Consider the following 20,675-nt stretch of genomic DNA (forward strand, 5'->3'; position numbering starts at 1 on the left):
CAAAGAGCTGGTTTTGGAGCATTAAAATGCAATGAGGATGGGCTAGCTGAATTTTCATGGTACCATCTAAACCTAGTTGCTGTGCTTGGGTAGATGACATCTGTTTATGTAAATAGTTTTAAAAAAGATATTCTTTAGAAAAGATACTGCATCTGATGCAAGTTTGTTTATATGAGATGTAGCAATGTAATATTGCTGAGGCCCCTTTTAAGTCAGTCCAGTTTCTGTATTGTTCTGAGTAAGGGTTCTGTGGCCGAATTAATACTAACATTAGAAATGTTAATGTCTTCTACAGTTTTATCAGTAATTCTGAAGAAAGGTACAGCATAATCATAACATTCTGAGTCAAAATGTCCTGGTTAATGCTCTCTGGATCTCTCTTGAAACTTCAGAGATTAGAAGAGCAGAAGAAGTGGCTGGATGAAGAAATGGAAAGAATTCTTCAACAGCACCAACAGTTAGCAGAACTAGAAGAAGACTTAAAGAAAAGAGAAGCCATTGTAGCAAAAAAAGAAGCATATATGCAAGAGAAAAGCTACCTGGAAATCAAGAAACTGAGATCTAGCCAGGTGATTCAAGGAAAAAACCCACAAACCTCACCACAGTCATAAGGCTAACTCAAAGACTGGTGGTGGGGGAGGGCAGATAAGATAGTAGAGGAGGCTCAAGGGACCTCCTGTGTCTATACCACTGTGATGCAGGTATTATGTAGCTTGACCAATTGGCATTTAAATTGTAATTAACACAGACAATCATTTTAATTCACTTTTTCCCCCCAAAATTGCAACAATGAAACAAAACCCAAAACCAAACAATTCTTAACTGTGGAATTGTTACTGAAGAGTATTAAATTATAGGATATTTATGATATATTATTTATTAATATGACCAAATTTTTCTGCTTTCTAGAGAACACAGCAGGGAAATGTCTTGCAATATTTACTTTCCAGTAGAAAGAGTGAATGCAAAGTATCATTGCCACATACAATGATTAGTGCCTTTAATTTTCATTATGTAGAAAACTACATGTTGAACTTTTTTTTTTTATGCTATCTGTCCACTCAAAGTAAATGAGGTCCCATTACAAGAAACAAGCACTGTTTTCACTTCAGAATGTGACAGTGTCATCTACTTTTTTCTTACTTGAAAGGAATATCTCATTTTTGTATCTGTGGTTGTTGTGGTTTTTTTTAGGCTTTGAACAAAGATAGTATGGAATTGTCTACCCGCTTAAGTATTCTGGATCAGGAACTGTGTGATAAAAGTATGCAGCTTCAGGGCAGCACCACTGAAAAGTCAGACATTTTGGAAAAAATTCAGGCTCTTCAAATGGAAAGGGATCAGCTGCTCAGAAGGAGAAATAGTATGGATGAGAAACTGAAAGATGGTAAAGTGTTGTCAACTGAAGTAAGTAAACACCTCTGAGATAAATACAGGTTTTAGGTATTGTTTAATAATAAAGAATTCCAGTCAGAACCTAAAATGTCTCCAAATATCGAGTGAGCTAGAAATAAGGAGCAGAAGTTGGATACTTTTGTAAATAGCAATTTTAGAGTAGAGGTGCTATGATGGCACCAATTATGTACTTGTGAATGAAGTTTAAGATCAGAGGAACGTAAGTCAGATTGTGTCTTGCCAAACTCTATTGATCTAAGAGTCATATAATGAGAAGTAAGGGAACCAGAAGTTAATCAGTTTATCACAGGGAGGTATTTTAATGTTAGCATACAGAACAAGCGAGGTATTCACATAGTCATGCCCCTTGATTTTTTTCATAGAATCTTGTGAAAAAAGCAAACTTTACCTGAAGGACTACATAGTCCTGCAGTGAAAATAAGTCATATTACCTGGATGGCCCATTACTTGGAGTTGATCAGTATCATTATGTTGAACATAAAATAAATTCATATAAAATGCACTGATTACTTCTAGATCTTGAGAGAAGCCATATGAGACTATGACTGAGTGATACCATTCCAGAAGGACCCCTACTTGTCTCACTCATCAAAGTCTGCTGTGCTTCAGGCCAGGCATTTCTGCCACTTCCATACACAAATCATGGGCACCAAACTCCTTACTGACTGACTGATTAATTCATTAATCCAACAGGAAACTAGTACATTAAAAAAAATAAAATAGCAGAAGTCAAACTGTAGTGCGGATGAGGAAAGGATAAAAAGAGAAACATGACTTCTAGTTTTGTGATGAGCCAATTGATCAACCTCTGTATTGTGACAGGAAAAGACAAATGTTCTAGATTTGCACTCTACGTCTTGTTTTCCCCTGCACTGTCTGTGCTACAACTAGTTCATCTTGCCATAAAGTTTAGGTTCGCTCTTGAGAATGAAGTTAAAGATGTCTTGAAAGATTAATTCTGAGCTTTCTTTTTGTAAAGATCTCACTCATGTGTTCCTCTGTAGGAAGAACATACTCTTTTCCAGCTAGAAGAAGGAATTGAAGCCCTTGTAGCTGCAATTGATTACAAGAATGAAAGTATTCATAATCGCCAGCACTTACTTTGGTCATCTTCTCAGAATCTTTCACAGAGCAAGCATAATGTAATAGGGAAACTAGTGTCCCTGTCTGCTGCTGAACTCAGAGCTATCATCATCAGTTATTTCAACAAGGTTTGTTTTGGCTAATGAATACTATTTTATCCCACTTTCTATTACTATTCTAGATATTGAGATGGTGGTAGGAAATCAAAATAAATTTAAGAAGCTTAAGCTTTTGGTTAATATATCTTCAGGTTACATAGATCTGCTATTAAATTGTTTTTAATTTTTATGTTAACTTAAATAGGATACTTGTGAGTTAACTTTGTACATCTTGTTTTGATAGATTAGCTAGAAACGTGCTCCAAATCTGGAAATTACCTTGCCCTTTTCCAGTGCTCTGTGTTGCTAACTTAAGGAGAAACAACGTGTTTAAATAGTGGTGTTGTATTCAAATTCTTCCTGACTGTAGAATTTCAGAAAGCTTCGTAAAGCTCAGGCTGCTATTCTTATTGTGTTTTTCCTAAATCTGGTTGTGTTGGTTTAACATGGCCTGGCTTTTAGAGGGGGCAGAGGAAGCCACAGAAGCAGCTTCTGGGAGAGAAAGGTGCTCGAAGCTTCTTCTGTGTTCAGCAGAACCAATCTCTGAAGGCTCTGACAATGGACATGTTGCTGGCCCAATTAGAGAAGTTGGTGATGCCTCTGCGATGACATATTTAAGTAGGAAAAAAAATGCCGCAGTTGTTCTTTTCTGAGGGCTGGGGGAGTGCCGGGGTGGCCATGGCTCCCATGGCCGTGTGGCCGCTGCCACCTCAGCATGGCCAGCAGTGAACTGTGCTTGCCTGGCCACTTCTAGCCTGCCATACCACCTACAGAAAGCCAGGGGCAGCAGCAGCAGCCTCTCTTTCCCGCACAGCCACAGCCATCTTGGCACAGTCCACAGGGAACTGTGCCTGCCTGGCCACTTTTAGCCAGCTGTGCTGTGGGCAGAAGGGCAGGGACAGTGGCAATGGTGTCTCCTTGCTGGTGCCCTGCATCAAGAGAGGAGCTGAATGGTGCCAGCACTGCAGTGGCTGGCATTGCCCATGTGGCCAACAGTGAGGGGCATGGCGAGCATTTCCCCAATACTGAGCCAAGATGAGATCAGCCTTTTAGCACTGCAAAACCCCGTAAGAACTTTTCAATGGGTAGAACTTGAGAACAAACAAACCTGCAGACAACAATTTTCTTCTGAGTCAGAAAAAAAGGAGGTGAAGAGACATGAGGAGAGCAACATGGTGACACTAAGGTTAGCGGAAAACCTCCTCCAAGAGGAGGTGCTCCAAAAAGAGCTGAGATTCTTCTACAAGCCGTGGTGAGGACTATAATACAACAAACTTTCCAAGTAATTCCGTGAAGTGCATAGGGGGATGCAGAGATCCACTCACAGCCCATGAGAAAAGGTGCTCATGCTGGAGTAAGTAGATGCTGAAAAGCTGTAATTTAGTTGGAAACTTGAATGGAGAGAGAAGATAGAGAAAGAGAGCCCTTGCTTTCAAACTAGAACAGTTTATCCTTAAAAAACTACACCCCATGAACTAAAATGACCCACACTATGCAGTTTTGGGAAGACTGCATTAATCGTGGGAGGGACTCATATTAACAGCAAGTCAGGTGAGACTGCTACTCGTGTAAATTAGAACCACACTAGAAAAGTTCACAGAGAATTGTCTCCCATGGGAGACAATGACTTCCCATGGGAGACAATGACTCCCATGGGAGACAATGACTCCCATGACTTCACAGCATAGGAAAAGAAAATCTTCTCCCTAAGTGAACTGAAGAAAGATTTCAAGTGAAAAAACTGAGCAAAACTTTCATACCCTGTCTCCCTGTGCTGTCAGTGGGAAGGAGGGGGGGGCTGGACGGGGAGAAAAACCATGTTCTAAAACTTTTCTTTTAGTTCTCATTATCATCTTTTAATTCTGTTAATAATTTTTTCATTATACCATTTGAGCCTGTTTTGCTCTTAGAGTGTTTCCTCCTGGTCCTTATGCCAACTCTTGAGCCCTTTAGTTTTTCTTTCCCCCTCCTCTGCTAAACTGTAGCAGGGGAAAATGAGTGAATAGTTTTTTGTGAGTGCCCGGCTTTTAGGCATATCAAACCACAACACCAGTATAAACTGATACTTTGCAGTGTGTGCAGCTACGTGCTTAGGAATCATACTGACATCTGGAAACATAAATATTAAATGCATTATGACATGGTGTCTTTATGACCTTGGGTGAACCTTTGGTAATAATTGTAAAAGAGTTGTCTGTGGGATGCAAGTTGGAAGTCTGGAAAGCAATGTTCTTTCAGTTTAAATTTTGCATAGGGTATTAAAAAAATCCACTAGTCCTTGTGATCAAAATGTATGCATTTTAGTTCTGAAGAGTCAACCTGTAGCAGTGGCAAGTCTATTCCAGTATAAGCTTAATTACTGGTAGAGATCCAGTGCTTTTGTATGTTTTAATCTAGTAGGCTGCAGGGTAAAAGATTTTCTTAAAACCTCTTGATAAATCAAAATAAGTGTGTTTCTTTCTAAGATTGTTGGCCTGCGTGAGTCTGAACGAAAATTACGAGTGCAGATTGAAGAACAGGAAATGAAGTCCATACACCAGAAAAACATGATGTGTGAATTAGAATCTGCACTTGAACACATCAAGTTGCAGTGTGACAGGCAGCTGACTCAACAGCGCCAAGAACATGAGAAAAAAATACAGTTTATACTGAATAATTTCAAAGGTATTTTTTTTTGGGTGGGGATTATACGCGAAGTATTTTCTTTGGTCATTAACAGTGAAATACTGTATTCCAGCTGAAAAAACGAGTAAGGTTCAGAGATATATTTTGGCTGTCACTAATTCTATTGCTATGTAAGATGTCAAGGATAGACACATGGTGTCCGTACGAATTTAAAACAGATTATTTTTTTAAAGCAGTATCAGAATTGTTGTATTTTCATATTGAATTTACTGATATTGAAAAGTCGTGAGATACTGGCTCTTGATCTTCTAAATACTATTACAACTAAAAGGTGGGATTGGCATAGCTTTTTTGATCTTATTTCATGTTGGTTAAAACATGCACATTACAAGCAAAATGCCATCAAGATACTCTGCCTAGTTGGGCATTTTGATTTTTGACACAGATACTTGGTTCTTAAACTGATTTTATTTCTCCTAGAACAAAATAGTGAAGGTATTGCAGAAACCCTGAAAGGGTATGAAGTAAAAATCCAGCAACTGGAAAAAGATTTATTTTTCTATAAGAAAACCAGCAGAGAACTGAAGAAGAAATTGAAGGGCCTTCTTGGAGAGTCATCTGAATAATTATTGTCATCCAGTAAATGTAAGCATATTATCTGATAATGTTTATGCAATTGTCGATAGATTGTTTGAAGTGGTGAACACACAGAACTATGTCAGATAGCTGTAAAACATCATATTTTTACTGTATTAACTGTTCTTCAGGAATATATTCTACCTCTACCCACATTTTAAGTGAGAGAGATTTGTTTACGGCCATAGCTGTAGCAGTGGTGTGCCAATGGTTTAAATTCTTGTTCTGCTTTCTCCAGATTCTAACAATTTCAGCATGTACAACCTCAAACTGTTACGGTTAAGGCAAAGGAATTTTGTTCTCTGAAAGCCTCTGAAATCTGTTGTTGCTAACTGCTTTGCTATATGCCATGCATTTGATTTCTTAAAAGTTTCTGGGAGGTTGTGAATGAAAAGTGCCACACTTCCAGTTACTAACTTATTTTGGCTACTTACTTACTAAAGCTGAAAGAGCATTTACACACTTGAAGGGGAAAAAGAAGTGGTCTCTCTTATGGCTCTGTGCCTTGACATAAAAAACCCCCAACCAACTGAACAAAAAAACCACAACAACCAACTGTTAGTATAAGTTTTTAATTGTTTCATGTCCTTCTTGCCAGAATCCAGATGTACAACAAAGCTATTCATGTGGAGGAGAAAAGAAGGTTCAGTTTCATCACTGTTTCTGTTGTCTCATACCTCTCAATGCCACCACAGTACCTCACATACCCAATATAGCCTTCTTGGCCTGTTGGTGTTTCTTTTTAAGGCTCAGCAAGACTGGTTCTTCCTCCCAATGGATGCTTCTGTTTCTTTCCACTCAGTGCCATGCCTTCCTACAGAGAGATGCTGATCATATACCTCTACTCCCAGAGTGAATTAGGGCTTGGCCCTTTCCCTCTAGGTGAGATAATGAGCCTGCACATTAATTACTATAAAGTACACTATCAAAGTGTGAACATGAAGATTCCAGAGACTGGATAATAAAAGAGGATGGGAAAGACTATTCTGTGTCTAGTATACACAGAAGCATGTAGTTTAGGATATGTATCTATGTGGGCAAACACTAATCCTTGGCAAATTGTAGCAGTGGGAAGAAGGGAAAAGGTCCCTGTAAATTTCCAACTTTTTTCTAATGCATATATTTGCAAGTTTTATAAGAGGTACTCCGCATTTAGTTATTTTTCTTTTTAATACATTACGAAACATGTTGCTCTACAATGCAATAAAACCATAATTACTGGGCTTTAGAAATAATAAAATCCCTGTTTGTATATTGCAGTCAAATTTGTTGAATGTCTTTTGTGTGTTGCACTAGTATAGTTGCTGACTGTTTTTCAATATATGAATAATTTCATATTTGTCATGGTTCAGTTGTTTTTAGACTGCTTACTAGGATACATGACAAGTTAGAATGGTGAGCCTTGTATTAACAGCACCTTCTCAGATGAGATTAATGGCAAGTACCTCCTATGTTCTTGTAGATGGTGAACTTTTTTAATAGAAAGGGCAAAATGTGAGGTGCTGATAACTTTTTACCATGTTCATGAAGTAAAACCATGTTGCCTACCTATGACAGGCACTCAGAGAAGTTCTAACTTTTAGTTATTTATCTGCTGATAATTTCATTTTATATAACAGTATTGGTGTTGTTATCCAGTCAAGAGGAAGCAGAAGTTACTTCTGATTAATTCAAGTGAAAACAGCTGTTAACAAAGTTCATGTCTTTACTAACTACTAGTAAAATTACTTTTTGAAGTATCAGAAAATTCCCACTCTGTCAGTCTGCTCAGTGTACTTTAAGCCATGAAAATAAATAGTAATAAAATAATTTAAAATAATTCTACACTGCTTTACTGGATTTTGTTACAGTGCCAATTCCCTGTGGAAATTTTTTGGGTTTTGCTTTAGATACTATCTAGACAATGGTAACACAGACTGAAAACAGGGAGGGAAGGCAATTTTCCTTAGCCACTGTGGTGGCTAAGGTGGCTATTCACTGTGGTGAATAGCAGTACTGTGTAATTATTAACAAGCAAATCTTTTCTTCCGACTGGTGAATCAGATTTCCAATTTCAGTTATATGTAATAGGAAAAAATACAGCAAAGTACAGGTCTGTATTCTTGTTATACTGCAGCTTTGAAGGAACTTCTATTAAACCTGAGAAAATACGGATTTTTTTAACTACTTCAGTATTGAACTTAATGTACAGAAATATTCCCAACAATATGTAGCTCTTGAATGAGAGAAAATCTGAGTAGAATTTAAGAAAACAAATAGGTTGGAAATAGGTTTTGGGTAACAATACATTTTGGATGCCCCATTCATGGAAGTGTTCAATGTCAGGTTGAACTGGGCTTTGAGCACCTTGACCTAGTGAAACATGTCCCTGCCCTTGGCATTGGACTGCCAAGACAGTACATAACAGACTTAGACATTGAAAGGTCCCTTCTGACCCAAAGCATTCTGTGATTCTAAAATTTTATGGTCTGTGTCTTGATTATACCTACGTGACTTTCAGCTGGAAAATGCAGATGCAAACATGTGCAACTACCACAGAAAAAGCTCTTCCATGCCTGTTAAGTGTTAAGGAAAGTGCCATTCTCCAGAGCCAGCCTAGTAATAAACAATTCCTCTGATACTACAAACACAAAGCTCAAGCATTTATTTTGTCCTATGTTAACTCTTAACGCAATGTAGCTATAAAAACGCAGAATTGTTTGTGTGTTTGTGCAGCACTGAATGTGGTATTAAATCCTGGGATCTTACTTAGTGATAGTTGCTGAAGTTGAACATTACTGAATGTTAAACTATGAGCAGGAGCTGGCTGATTAGAAGCAGATTAGAAAACCTCTGTCAGTTACCTGGCAAAAATGTAGACAACACAGATTTTAGAGGGAAAGAACCAGAGAAGAGACCAAAGAGTAGACAAAGCAAAATACCTGTAAGTCTAAAGAAGACTTTTTTTCCCAAACACTGTAGCACTAAGCCTTTTCCAAGCAAAGTGTGTGTGAAGAGAGCACTTCACTTTGGTGGGCAGCAGGAGATGAAAGTGGGACAAAATTCTTTATTAATAAAGGTATCATGAACCTGTAATGCTGTTACAACTTATTACTGACTTCTGAAAACTAGTTTAATGAAGATGCTAACAGTGAAATAAGACTTTTCAAATAAATGAGACAGTGTAACAAACAGTCCATATTTATTCAGATTTCATAATAATGCTGAAAGTCTTATTATAGCCTCACCAATTTGCTTGTCCTACCTTTATTTGTTTGTTGTTTGTTTGTTTTCTGGCCAACTCTTTAAAAATAATTTTCAAATACGATAACTTTGTATTTGATGGTACTGAAGCCACTGTTCAGAACTGTGGACCCTGTGACCACACAGGATAAAGTGTGCATAATTATATCCTGACAGACAGAACACTACTGGATGGAATGAAGTAATCTGGTTTGTTAGAGTCTGATTCAAAGTAAAGCCCCTTCATCTGGAGAGGTGGTATGTGTTTTCATTGTCTCCGGCAATACAGAAAATACTTACAAGGATTACAAGAACACGACTTTTATTTAATTAAATCTGTGGTGCCCGTAACTTGGAGATGTGACTTCTTTTCCAACATGTTTGTATTTGTAACAAATTTTGAATTAGGAAATCTGGGATATTTATCTTTTCACAAAAACTAATTAGTCTGTTTCAAGGTACCATTAAATTGCTAGATAATTTTCAGAGAGAGCCATTTGATTATTCTATATTATAAAATAGAAGTCAAAATCCAAAAGACTGATTACCTGCTATTCTATAAATTTTTCTTCCCTTAAGTTTTAATTTGTCCACCTATCCCTATTAAACAGATTTAGTTTGATGTTCTATTTATTTCGGGGCATTTATTTAAAGCTTTGCCCACCCCCCACCCTGTCATCCCCCCCACTGTAGAACTAACTTGTGTTGTTTCTTGTGCTATTGAGTTTGACATACTTAAAAATTTGTTTGTATTATGCTTACGGACTAACAGGAGTTCTATTTAAATGAAACCAAAATTGAATGGCTACAAGTGCCATTTTAAAAACCAGTTTTTAAGTGTTAAAGAAACACATGCATTTCTAACTTGGATAATGCTGAATACAGTTCTTATGCAACACAACTCCTTTCCCAATTCCCTACTTGTTGTATTAGCCTGTCCAGTACAGAATTAGTCTGAATTACACAGAAATTCTTCAATCAGCTGATTTTCTTCTCTTCTATGTTGTTCTTACTCTTAAATTCTTTCTATGTCTCTTGGGGGGAAAAAAAAGTATTTTCTCATATCTAGTTCCTTTTACATTTGTAATAACTGAATGTTCACAAAGACAAATCTTTTCTTGTGGCTGTTGCAGTTTGTTTCAGGAAGGATACCCCTCTTATGCTTTCTTTGGAAAATTCAGCAATTGTTTCAATATTATTTCTCACAATGAGTCACTTTAGAATGTGACTGTATGTAAACTGGCAATGGACAGCTTTGTTATTAGTTTGATTTCCTGTACAAATGTTCAACACGATTTTGTATCTGTTCTATTTACTTCGAAATAAGCTGTAAATTGTGTCGCAACACAATAAAACCTTTCTTTTTCAAAAAGGTTAATTAAAAAAAAAATCAAACCCTCATAACTAAGGGTGAGGTGAGGTGAGAAAGCCAGAATAAAGATGAAGAGCAAAAGGCTCTCATTTACTGAACACTGAGTTTAGACTGCATAGATTCAGTGCTACCTTTAAATACGCAGTTAAAGTTCTGAAATGACAGGAACTTTCCCAGTGAAACAAAAACTTCCACATAACAGAGTCTAGGGGGACAAGGAGGCTTGTTGGAAAGACCAAAGCACAGTGTACATATAGAGAGGAACTGGAGAAAAGAATTCTGGGATGGATATGACTGAAGACAACTATAAAACTTTAAATATTATTTTTATGAATCAAACTAACAAAAATTACTCAGGTTAGGGCAAAATTTAGGGAAAACACCTGCTAATGGATTGGGATAGTGAAAAGGATTATTCTTTTTCCTGGACTTTTGAATGGGTGATTCTTTGTAAGAACTAGAAAAGCAATCACTGAAAAACAAATCCCACTGAAAGTGAGACAAGATAATTTCATTTATTAGAATTATTGAAGACCTGACAAGGATGCTGCCTTCTGGTTGAGACCAAACAAGGGCATATGCTTGAGATTTGCTGTACTAAAGGCAGAGAATCTGCACAGTGAGGCCCCTATAAACCATAACTGGGTGTAAAGCCCCCTAAAGTGTAACTGGGTAGACAGTAATTGGGTAGATAATTGCTGTCTACCCGGTTACACTTTTGCATGAAGCTTTTTTAATTTAACCCCTTTAACTGAGTCTAAATCAAAAGCCCTAACCTTTGTTCTGGCAAATCAGGAATGGAAAAAAATATATAGAATATCTCTTTAATGACATATGAAAGCAGAAGTCTATATTCTTCCTTTTTACATTAAAAATAAATCACAGCTGTGTGTATTATGTTTTGGTTTGAATATTCAGAAATACAAGGAATGTTATGCGCCATTTACAGCAGAACTTTGGAGATACTGTATGTAAGTTTTACTGTCATTGGACCACATGAGGCCTCATCTAAAGTCAAGATTGTGTCTCTAATATCAGGTAAAACATTAAACAGAATTCAGTCAAACTGGTTCAAAACCTTTGGCTAAAATTCTTAATTTGATTCAACTTGATGTGAGCCACTACTTTCACTTTGATTCAAAATACTGTTTGGTCACTACTTGTCCATTTTCATTTTGTTTGTTAGTCTGTAGCTAATTTAGATGGCTTTGCATTGGTTACATCAACTAGGAAAAAAATGCCGAATTGATGCTGCCTAGTCAAAGTTGGGAATTTAGCTGAACTTCTGCAGTAAAACACCAGTAACCATAGGTGAGCAAAATGAAGTGGCATAAAAATTAAGCTGGTCTAATAAACATGCTGAATTCTGTTCTTTAATATCAGCAACTAATTAAAAAAAGTTGCACAGGTGTTTATTTTCCCCTTTTAGAAAGGGGAAATAAAAACACAGGTGGAAGAAAGTGGGAAAGAAAAGGAAAAGCAAGAGGAAAGAAAGAAGTGTTTTTAAAAATCTGTCAGGCTAAGAGGATTAAGAACTCAAAATTCTTTGCTGTATCATTTTCATTTTCCATGCACTGTTTTTAAGCTTTGCTCTCAACTATCTGATGAGAACCCATATGCACGTTGTTCTGGTTTAGGTTATTTTCCATCTGGACTGTTTCAGTTCTGGCAAATGAGATCCCATATTCCTGTTATCTGCACCAAAATTAACATGAATATAAAAACATTCTTTGTCAAAGTTCCCTCCTTGTTTAGTTAAGAACTTCCAATAACTTCCAAGTTATTTACTATAAATTTTTAGTATCCTTGCCACTTACAACAAGTATACTTCAGTAAATAACACAAATTCCTCTAATTTGTAAACTTCTGCTAGCTATAACCAGGTAGAAGCTGAGCTACTGTGGTACAAAGTCTATTCATGTAATGATACAGTCAGCATGAGCTATACCTATAAAATGTGAATAGCCTGAGATGAGGAATATCTCCTTGCTCTTTGATCTAATTTCTGCTTGAAATCCCTTCTTGACTGCAGTGCAGGATTTTACTGTGTGATGTCCCTCACTCTGCCAGTCAACAAGACAGTGTGGCACACACACCTGCCCAAGTGTTCTGCTGCAGCAGAAGTCTTGTAGCATCACAACCAATGGGCAAGGGGAACATGTGTGACTAAAGAAAGGCTTAATACTTGAATATGCCTGGAATCATTCTTATCTGCAACAAACAAAAGCTCTAGATCAGGCAAAACCTGGAATTCCCCTCAGCCAATCTCTGGTATTCCTATTTTAAGGTCTTCAATTCCTTTAGTAAAAATGTTAAGCGTTTTGGAGCCTGCCATGCTGTGTTACACTTTTTTTTAGTACTAGCTGAACCAATCCACAAAGGGTGTTGAGAGGTTATCCCAAGAGCAGACGAAACCAGGGAATCATCTTGTGATTCAGAATACTGTGGGAAACATCTGTTCTCATCCAAGCAAAAAAGGACATTTGATTCTACAGTTCAGCCACACGCATACTTTACATTCAAAATAGGAAAAGATATCTTGAATTTCCTGAGAGGCAAGAATATTTTGGAAGAATGCCTAATTTGGTAATGCAATTTTAAGTTGTGTTTGAGGTTTTTTGGTCCAAGTTTGAGTAAGATGTGATTTCCTGCTATGGAATGCTACTGTAGCAATACCTTTAATGTAGTAAATGTCTAGTATTTATTACTCTTTAGCTGGGGCCAGTAACTTAAAAGCAACAGGTACTGAATTATTTCATTGATGTAAGTTCATAAACTATGCCAAGTTAGTTTTCTTGCATTTTCCAACACCAAACCCCTGCATCTCACTAGAGGCCTCTGTAACACCTCATGTCTTATGGACGTCCAGCAAACCACAGTTGCATGGCAACCTGCAGTCCCAGACCCTAGTTGGGGAGCTGGTGACCTTCTGCACGGACCTCTGGAGATCATCGTCCCTCTGCCAAGGTAGGGTCAGGTGGAGCAAGTGACACAGGAACGTGTCTAGACAGGTTTTGAATGCCTCAAGAGAGGGAGAACCCATGACCTTGCTGGGCAGCCTATTCCAGCACTCTGCCACCCTAAATGTAAAGTTCTTTCCCATGCTGAGGCGGAATTTCCTGTGTTTGGGTTTATGGCCATTGCTCGTCCAGTCACTGGGCACCACTGAAGTGTCTGGCACCATCCTCTTGGCACCCATCTTTGGGATATTTACATGTATTGATAAATCCCATCTCAGGCTTCTCCAGACTAAACAGGCCCAGTTCCTGCAGTCTCTCTTCATAAGAGATATGTTTCAAACCCCAAATTATCTTTGTCACCCTCTGCTGGACCCTCTCCAGTAGCCCCTTGTCTCGCTTTTAGTGAGGAGCCCAGAACTGGACACGGCACTCCAGACACGCCTCACAAAGTGATGTCCGTGGAGGTTGGCAATGGCCGAAGGGCATGGACGGGACAGCCCAAAGCCAGAAGGGCGGCGGGAAGGCTCCGCTCCACGGACACGGCCCGGGCCCGGCCCCCGCCGTCACACTCAGCACTCCGCGTCGCGCTCAGGGCCAGCCGCGCGCACGGGCGGCGCCCCTTTCTAGTACCTTCCCCGTTGCGCTGCGTCATCACGGCGCGCGGCGGCCGGGCCGAGCCGTTTCCGGTGTCGCGGGCGCGGCGCGAGCTCTCGGCTGGACCCGCCGGGAGCCGGCAGCCAGACCCCCTGCCCGGCCCAGCCCTGCCCGGCCCAGCCCTGCCCGGCCCTGCCCGGCCCCGCCCGGCCCCGCCCCGCCCTGCGCCACCCTGCCCTGCCGTGCCCCGGCCCGCCCGCACCCGGCAATGTCGGACAGAGCGGAGGGGCCCGCGGGGGGCCCCTCTGGCTCCCCCGGCTCCCCCACCCGCGACTCCGCCGGTATCTCCGAGCCGCGGATCATCACAGTTACGGTGAAGACTCCCAAGGAGAAGGAGGAGTTCGCCGTTTCCGAGACCAGCAGCATCCGGCAGGTGAGGGGCGGCCGAGCAGGCTGAGGGGGCTGGTGGGGCCGCGTTGGGGCCGGGACCGAGCGGAGCGCCGGCCGGAAGGGGAACGCCGGCCCGCGGCTCCCGCCTCCGGCAGCGCGGGGCGAGGGCCCTGCCCGGTGACAAAGCAGCTTTTGCTCGCCCGGGTCGCGCCGGGCGCTGTTGGGCAAGCACCAGCACCGATCCCGGCCCAGGAGAGAACTGCTGCCATCGGAGGCTAGCGGGGGTAGTGGGGAAATGTGCTGCCTCGTACCCTCCTCACCGACTTCTCTGTTGCGCTGCAGAGGGCCGGCTCGGAAGGTGCATGTAGCTCATTCGTGAAGTCACTGAGTCGCAGAATCCTTTGGGTTGGAAGGAGACATCAAAAATCTTGCAGCTCCCCTGTCGTAGGCAGGGACGCCATCAGCTAGACTAGGTTGCTCAAAGCCCTGTGTAACCTGGCTTGGAACACTTCAGGGATCGGCCATCCACAGCTTCTCTGGGCAGCCTGTTCCAGTGCCTCACCACCTCCACGTTAAAGAATTTTTTCGTAACTGTTAATCTAAACTCACTCTCACTTTGAAGCTATTGCCCCTTGTGCTGTCAGCACACGTTCTTGCAAACAGTCCTACCTCATCCTTCCTGTTCCCTTCAGGTACTGCAAGGCCACAATTAGGCCCAAAGCCTTCTCTTCTCTCATTTTCTAGCTGTGAGTTGTCCTGTTGAGCTGACTGGTTTTGGTGGTAGTTGTCTCACTGGCTGGCTAACATGACTGTTGAAAACATATGCAGTCACTTGTATCTCTGTTTCCAGTGTTTGTTTTGATCTAACACTGTCTTTAGAAACAGCAAGTCAGCCTTCAACTTTGGGAAGTTCTAGCCTTGCACTGTGTGTGTAAAATCTGCAGTCTCCTGTACTTTTTGTGCTAGTTACGGATATGGTACTTAGCATGGCGTGGTTATGTCAGATAACCAAGGTATTAGGGATTTTGTGCCTCCCTGTGAAAGCCTGTGCCACAGCTGCCTCTGTCTCGAACTAGTGACACCTGCTGATTCATCTGCACTGTTTCTTGCAAGTCTTCTAGTTTTGTAGAAAGTTTGCTGTGCAAGTGTTGACTAAAATTTCACTTATTTAAATTAGAAAGCAGCAAATCATAGAAAAGGTGCTATCAAAATGTAAAAATGCAGCGTCCTGCTTATAAAGCACATAGACATTGCTACATTCAGAACTTCTTTAATTTTCCGTAGGATTTCCCAGTTTTCTCCATGAAATGGCAATTTTGTGCTATTCCACAATTTTTTTGGTGCGTTATTGGTATTGCAGACTTCATCAAAAAAATGTTACATGTCTGAAAACACCGCTAGTGTCTAGATACAGAACTTGGTGTCATTCCTTAAGTGTGAGCTGAAGGACACTGTCTGGTTAATAGAAGAGATACAAAAGATGAAGTAAAAGCTCTGAAACTTCAAATGTAGTGCTAGCACTTCAACTAGACCGTCAGACTTCTGTTTCACCTAGCTGCTGTGAATAGAGAAAATGCTAATATTTCTTTCAGTTTTTTTTTTCTTAAGTGTAATCTACATTCAGTTTGGTTTTGTTGGGTTTGTTTGTTTGTTTGTTTTTGTTTTTATTTTTGTTTTTGTTTGGGTGTTTGTTTGTTTGTTTTTGTTTTGTTTTGTTTCTTTTTTTCCTTTTGTACATCACTGTTTGGGCTAGAAGTGTCCCAGACCTGAGTTTCATTGTGGTTTTCTCCAGCTGCCAATACATTGGAGCTGCTTTCTTGTCTTCTCTAGTCTTTTGGCAGCTGCAGTGTTGTGTGCTGTGAGCTGCTCTCTCTGCAAGCTTGATCTAGGCATTTCTCCCCAAAGTAAAATGTCTGTGTTTGCTTTTTAATGTTGTCCACTGCTTTCCCAGCAATCTCAGTCTGAAAGGGGTGCTTTTCATTTCTCTGTTCTCCATAGATTTGTGAGCAGCATCAATGCAGTTTTTGTAAAAGTCTTTGCAGTTTTGGGGTTTTTGTTTTGTTAGGATATTTCAAAAGAGAGATTCATAAACTGAATCTAACCTGAGGATTGTGTTTGTCCTGTAAAGCAGTCAGCTGTTAGTTGTTGGGTCCTTTGGAAATAATAAACAGATTTACTCTGGCTGTGAATTTTGTAATACATTTGGCTTTTAACAGGTTTGTTTCATATTTGAATACTGGTGGAGCTGCCACGTTTTCAAATAAACAGTTGTCGTAAACTGAAATGGTTGTACAACCTATCAAGAGCATGAATTTTTACTGAAAGCAGTTATGCAAGTTTAGGGAATTAACAGAGGACACTACTTCAGATGTCTTTGTTGTCTACAGATATCTTAAACTGTGAGTGTTGTCTCTCTTGGGACTGTTGTTAAAATATTAGATCTGCAGTTATAACTTGATTCTTGTGAAGCAAGATTGCCCTGTTGGGTTGACCATTGGATTGAAGTCCCAGGCAGTGTAACAGCACTAAAAAATGCACTGTCCCTGTAGTGTGACTAATACTGGCTTTTTCTCTTTAACTGCAAAAGTGAGCTGTTGATAATAATAAGCATCAACAGTAGATGCAATGTTTCTAGAACCAGCCCTGAAAATAGGTTAATCTCAAATACCAGGCAAGTTGCACATCTGTTCAAATGCATCTGTGATCAGCAAGTGTTTTGTACAGTTGAGATCGGTGGGCCAGTAACTTGTCAGCTGAAAAAAAAAAACACCCAAAAAAAACAGAAAAAGAAACTCCCTCAGTATATTTCTATAGCTAACATTAGAACTTAAAGAATTGAGTTATTTCTTTATGGTCATTTCAGAATACTGCTAGAACATGAACCTCGATTTTCTAGGAAAATATTTTATGTCATCAGGGCCAAATTTAAGGGTAAAAAAAATTAAATTTTATGTTGCCTCATTAATGTAAACCATGTCTGCAACTTTTCTGTCAAGATTTTTTCCTGTATTGGAAGACTTCAGTAGAATAGATTTGTTACTGTGATCCTGTGTTGCGCAGCTAGAACAGTGAGTACCCAGGTTGGTATGGAAAACAACCAAGTACAAAGCTACTCTGGGACATCAGTTGATTTAAATTGCTGTCTATCTGTCTTTTTTTTTAAAATTATTTGATTGTGCTTAGCACAGTTTGGCTCAGTATTAGGAGAAGGACCAAATATTTACATTCTTGACTGGGTATGATACTGGTCTTTCTCAGAGCAGAGGCTTAATGAATACATGATGGGTAAAAGATTAATACCTATAAATATGTTGACTAGCTGACCCTGACAGCGCTGATACTCCGGCTCACTAAAACGGTTTGTCTCTTGTCTTGTGTTTTCTTCCTTCAGTTTATTTTCTGAGTTTGTGGCAGTACAGTCTTTGCAATTTCTTGCTTAGCAGAGTTGTCTTAATGTGTTTGGTAAAGCCTGTATACAAAGAAAAGGTGTACTCATTTTAGGAGCGACTCAAGTCTTAGTGGATGACTTGAATTGTTTGAGTATTGAGGTGTTGGCACTGGTTACATGGAAAACCAGTTTTTTTACCTTCATCATTTAGAATAAGGGAGTTTTAGAAGAGTTAAAGCTTGCTGACGCTTCTTGATGTTGTTTTAGTGCCCTGTGTTGAGATTTGCTGTATTTGTGAGTTTATTATAACTGGTCCAGAATTACTGTCTGTGCCTGTGTAGCACACTGAAAGATACTGAATTGTCCATTCTGTGAGCTTTCCAACTCTGAGACAGAGTAACATGTCTAGCTGTGTGTTATTGACTTCTGGGCCAACAAGTGGATACAGTAAATCTGTGCTAATAATTTCAGAAGCTTAAAGTTCTTGCAGAGAATGATTGCCAGTCCTTTGATTATATGAAAATTTCAGAGCAATGTCTGTCACGAAGAGTTAGTGAAATTGAGTTTAGCTCCACAGAAAACAGATTAGATCCTTTTGCAGGTTTAGGGGTTCCCCCCCCCCGCTTTTTGTTTAGCTTCAACCTTTAAATACAATATCTCTTCAGTGTGGAATACAGTTTTCAGTAACAGCATATTTAACAGTTTCTAGTGTGTTTTCTAAAGTAGGTGAACACAAATGTGCTTTCTGCACTAGACTAAACTACAGATAAAAATCCCTGAGTTACTTAATTTTAAGTGTACATGTATCCATTGTGTTGAGACTACTGATTTTTGTCAAGTGGAGAGCTTCTAAATTTTTGATGGAAATTGCAGTACTGTTTATGGTTGAAACTTTAAATCCATAAACCCAGCTTTTCATTTTTGTGCCTGGATCTCACAATCCCAAACTGGTAGTCTTCTGCTTTATAAAGATCACACAGGTGTAAATGTTAAATTGTTAAAAGCTTTGGATAGTTTGGTAGTGGAGCGTCTTTCCCGGTTTGCATATGCTTTTAGTATTTTATGTAATGTTTTCCCTTTAAAGAAACTGTACTTTATAGGAACAATTCTTTTAACATGATCCAATTCTGTTTCACTGTTTCTCTGTAATCCAGGGATTACTGAATGCTACAAACCAAATAGGTTGAAATTATATAATGGAATCCAGTCTGTTCTTTGTTTCCAGGATTGTGATTCATGTTTCTGTTCTTTCTCAGGTGTCTCAAGGCACTTGAATACACTAAGCATTTAGTGTTAGGTTTTCCATCGTCTGGCGTCTCAGTGCATTGTAACACATCTGTGTGATTTTTTATGGAGTCTGTCTTGTGATATATTCTCATTATACTTATTTCTTAACCTGGGTTTTTTTCCCCCCTCATTTTGTGATATCAAAATTGTTTTAGAGCAATGGTAGGTGATTATTTTATAGAATAACCTTCCGAAGTAGAAGTATATTGCCTTTTGTTGGCTTAGTTAGATGTAACTCAGAGGTATCAGTGGCCATAGTCCTCAACAGGTGTTTTCTGATAAATGACTGGCAAACACAGTAAAATAAGAAAACCTATTTAAGTAGTAGTTGAAGTGTCTTTTGTGCAGATACCTCTCTGCATAATAGTAAGACATTTATATTTTAAATTATTTTAAAAAAATGTTACGTATGTCAGATGCATTTGTCCTGTGAGTTTGTTTTGCTAAAATCCTTCACCCTCAGTCAGGGGTGTCACACAGTTTTAAAAAATTGCCATGTGTACAGTTCAAAATTGCCAACAGCATAGAAAACCTTAATGAATAATTAGCTGTGGTAAAAGTGTTATGTAAAGATTTTAAAAACCAATCAATATTTCAATAAGTGACCATAAACCTTGTCTCTGTTAAAAGGGTCATTGTCTGGAAGTAAAGTTAGAGTAAAATCTTAAGAATTTGGAAGATATGTTACATGGTGTTCTGGTTTTGACTGGAATGGAGTTAATCTTCTTAGGAGTTGATATGGTGCTGTGTTTTGTATTAGGTGCAAGAATAATCTTGGTAACATGCCGATTTTGGCTCTTCCTAAACAGTGTTTTTTTTTCTAAAAAACAGCTGTTTTTAAGGAATGTTACTCTCTAACTCAGTGACCCCACTGATACTTCTCAAACCATGCTGCCTCTCTCTCTCTCTGCCACCTTTTCCTTTCCCTCTCCCCCCTGAGCCTGAGTGCTTTATTTGTTTGTTGAATAATGTTGAATGTTGTATAAATTGAGTTGTAGAATACAGTTGAGAGTTTTCAAGATGAAAATAACATTGAAACAGAGGAGTTGAAGCATTTTCTATTTTTACGCAGCACTAAAACCTCAATGAGTTAAGTTGAATCTTAGTGTCCTGTAACTTACAAGGCTTTTTTCTCTTTTCACTCTTCTTAAGTTGTCAGTCAACCCAAGACATGCTGGAGAAGAGAGTTGGAAGCACAAAAGGTCAAGATCACAGGTTGAGATAAGAACAATTTACTGCAAACAGCAATGACATAAGAAAACAAATACTAACAGCAACAATACTAATGACAAAAGGTGCAAGAAAATCAGTGATTGACACGAAAAAACTCCCTTGATAACTGGCAGTAGTGGACATCTCCCTCCACCATGTTTTCTTGACTAGAAGGAACCCCTTTTCCTGGAAGAGATTCCAGTTCCCTGGTTGCTGTCAATGACAAGAGGTGGTATAGAATAACCTCTGGGTCCAAGCCATGCCCCCCCTCCTGGCTTCTGCAAAAATTAACCTGGCCGGTACAAGTTTTTGGTTTCTCTGGGTCTGGACTGAAGGCACTTGAGATGGTAGATCATGTTCAGACTCAAGTGTTTATTATTTCTTATCAGTGA

General features: G+C 39.4%; 2 protein-coding genes across 3 annotated transcripts in view; both read left to right on the top strand.

Moving 5' to 3' along the window:
- The window catches only part of KIF27 (kinesin family member 27), a 28,794-nt gene extending 21,155 nt beyond the window's left edge, over positions 1-7,639 (top strand). Inside the window, exons 13-18 of the mRNA XM_030969317.1 lie at positions 393-569; positions 1,195-1,407; positions 2,421-2,627; positions 5,063-5,261; positions 5,703-5,867; positions 6,457-7,639. Coding sequence (XP_030825177.1) covers positions 393-569; positions 1,195-1,407; positions 2,421-2,627; positions 5,063-5,261; positions 5,703-5,848 — 942 coding nt within the window. The 3' untranslated portion in view covers positions 5,849-5,867; positions 6,457-7,639. The remainder of the gene's footprint in view (positions 1-392; positions 570-1,194; positions 1,408-2,420; positions 2,628-5,062; positions 5,262-5,702; positions 5,868-6,456) is intronic.
- A 6,479-nt stretch (positions 7,640-14,118) lies between these two features.
- Positions 14,119-20,675, top strand: part of UBQLN1 (ubiquilin 1) — a 34,440-nt gene continuing 27,883 nt past the window's right edge. The window contains exon 1 of one of the 2 annotated variants that reach the window (XM_030968455.1): positions 14,119-14,439. In XM_030968455.1, the coding sequence (XP_030824315.1) occupies positions 14,275-14,439 (165 nt within the window). In that variant the 5' untranslated portion in view covers positions 14,119-14,274. The remainder of the gene's footprint in view (positions 14,440-20,675) is intronic. The other variant, XM_030968456.1, reaches the window with a different exon arrangement.

The sequence above is a fragment of the Camarhynchus parvulus genome, chromosome Z (genome assembly GCF_901933205.1).
Source record: "Camarhynchus parvulus chromosome Z, STF_HiC, whole genome shotgun sequence".
In the NCBI taxonomy this organism is placed as follows: domain Eukaryota; kingdom Metazoa; phylum Chordata; class Aves; order Passeriformes; family Thraupidae; genus Camarhynchus; species Camarhynchus parvulus.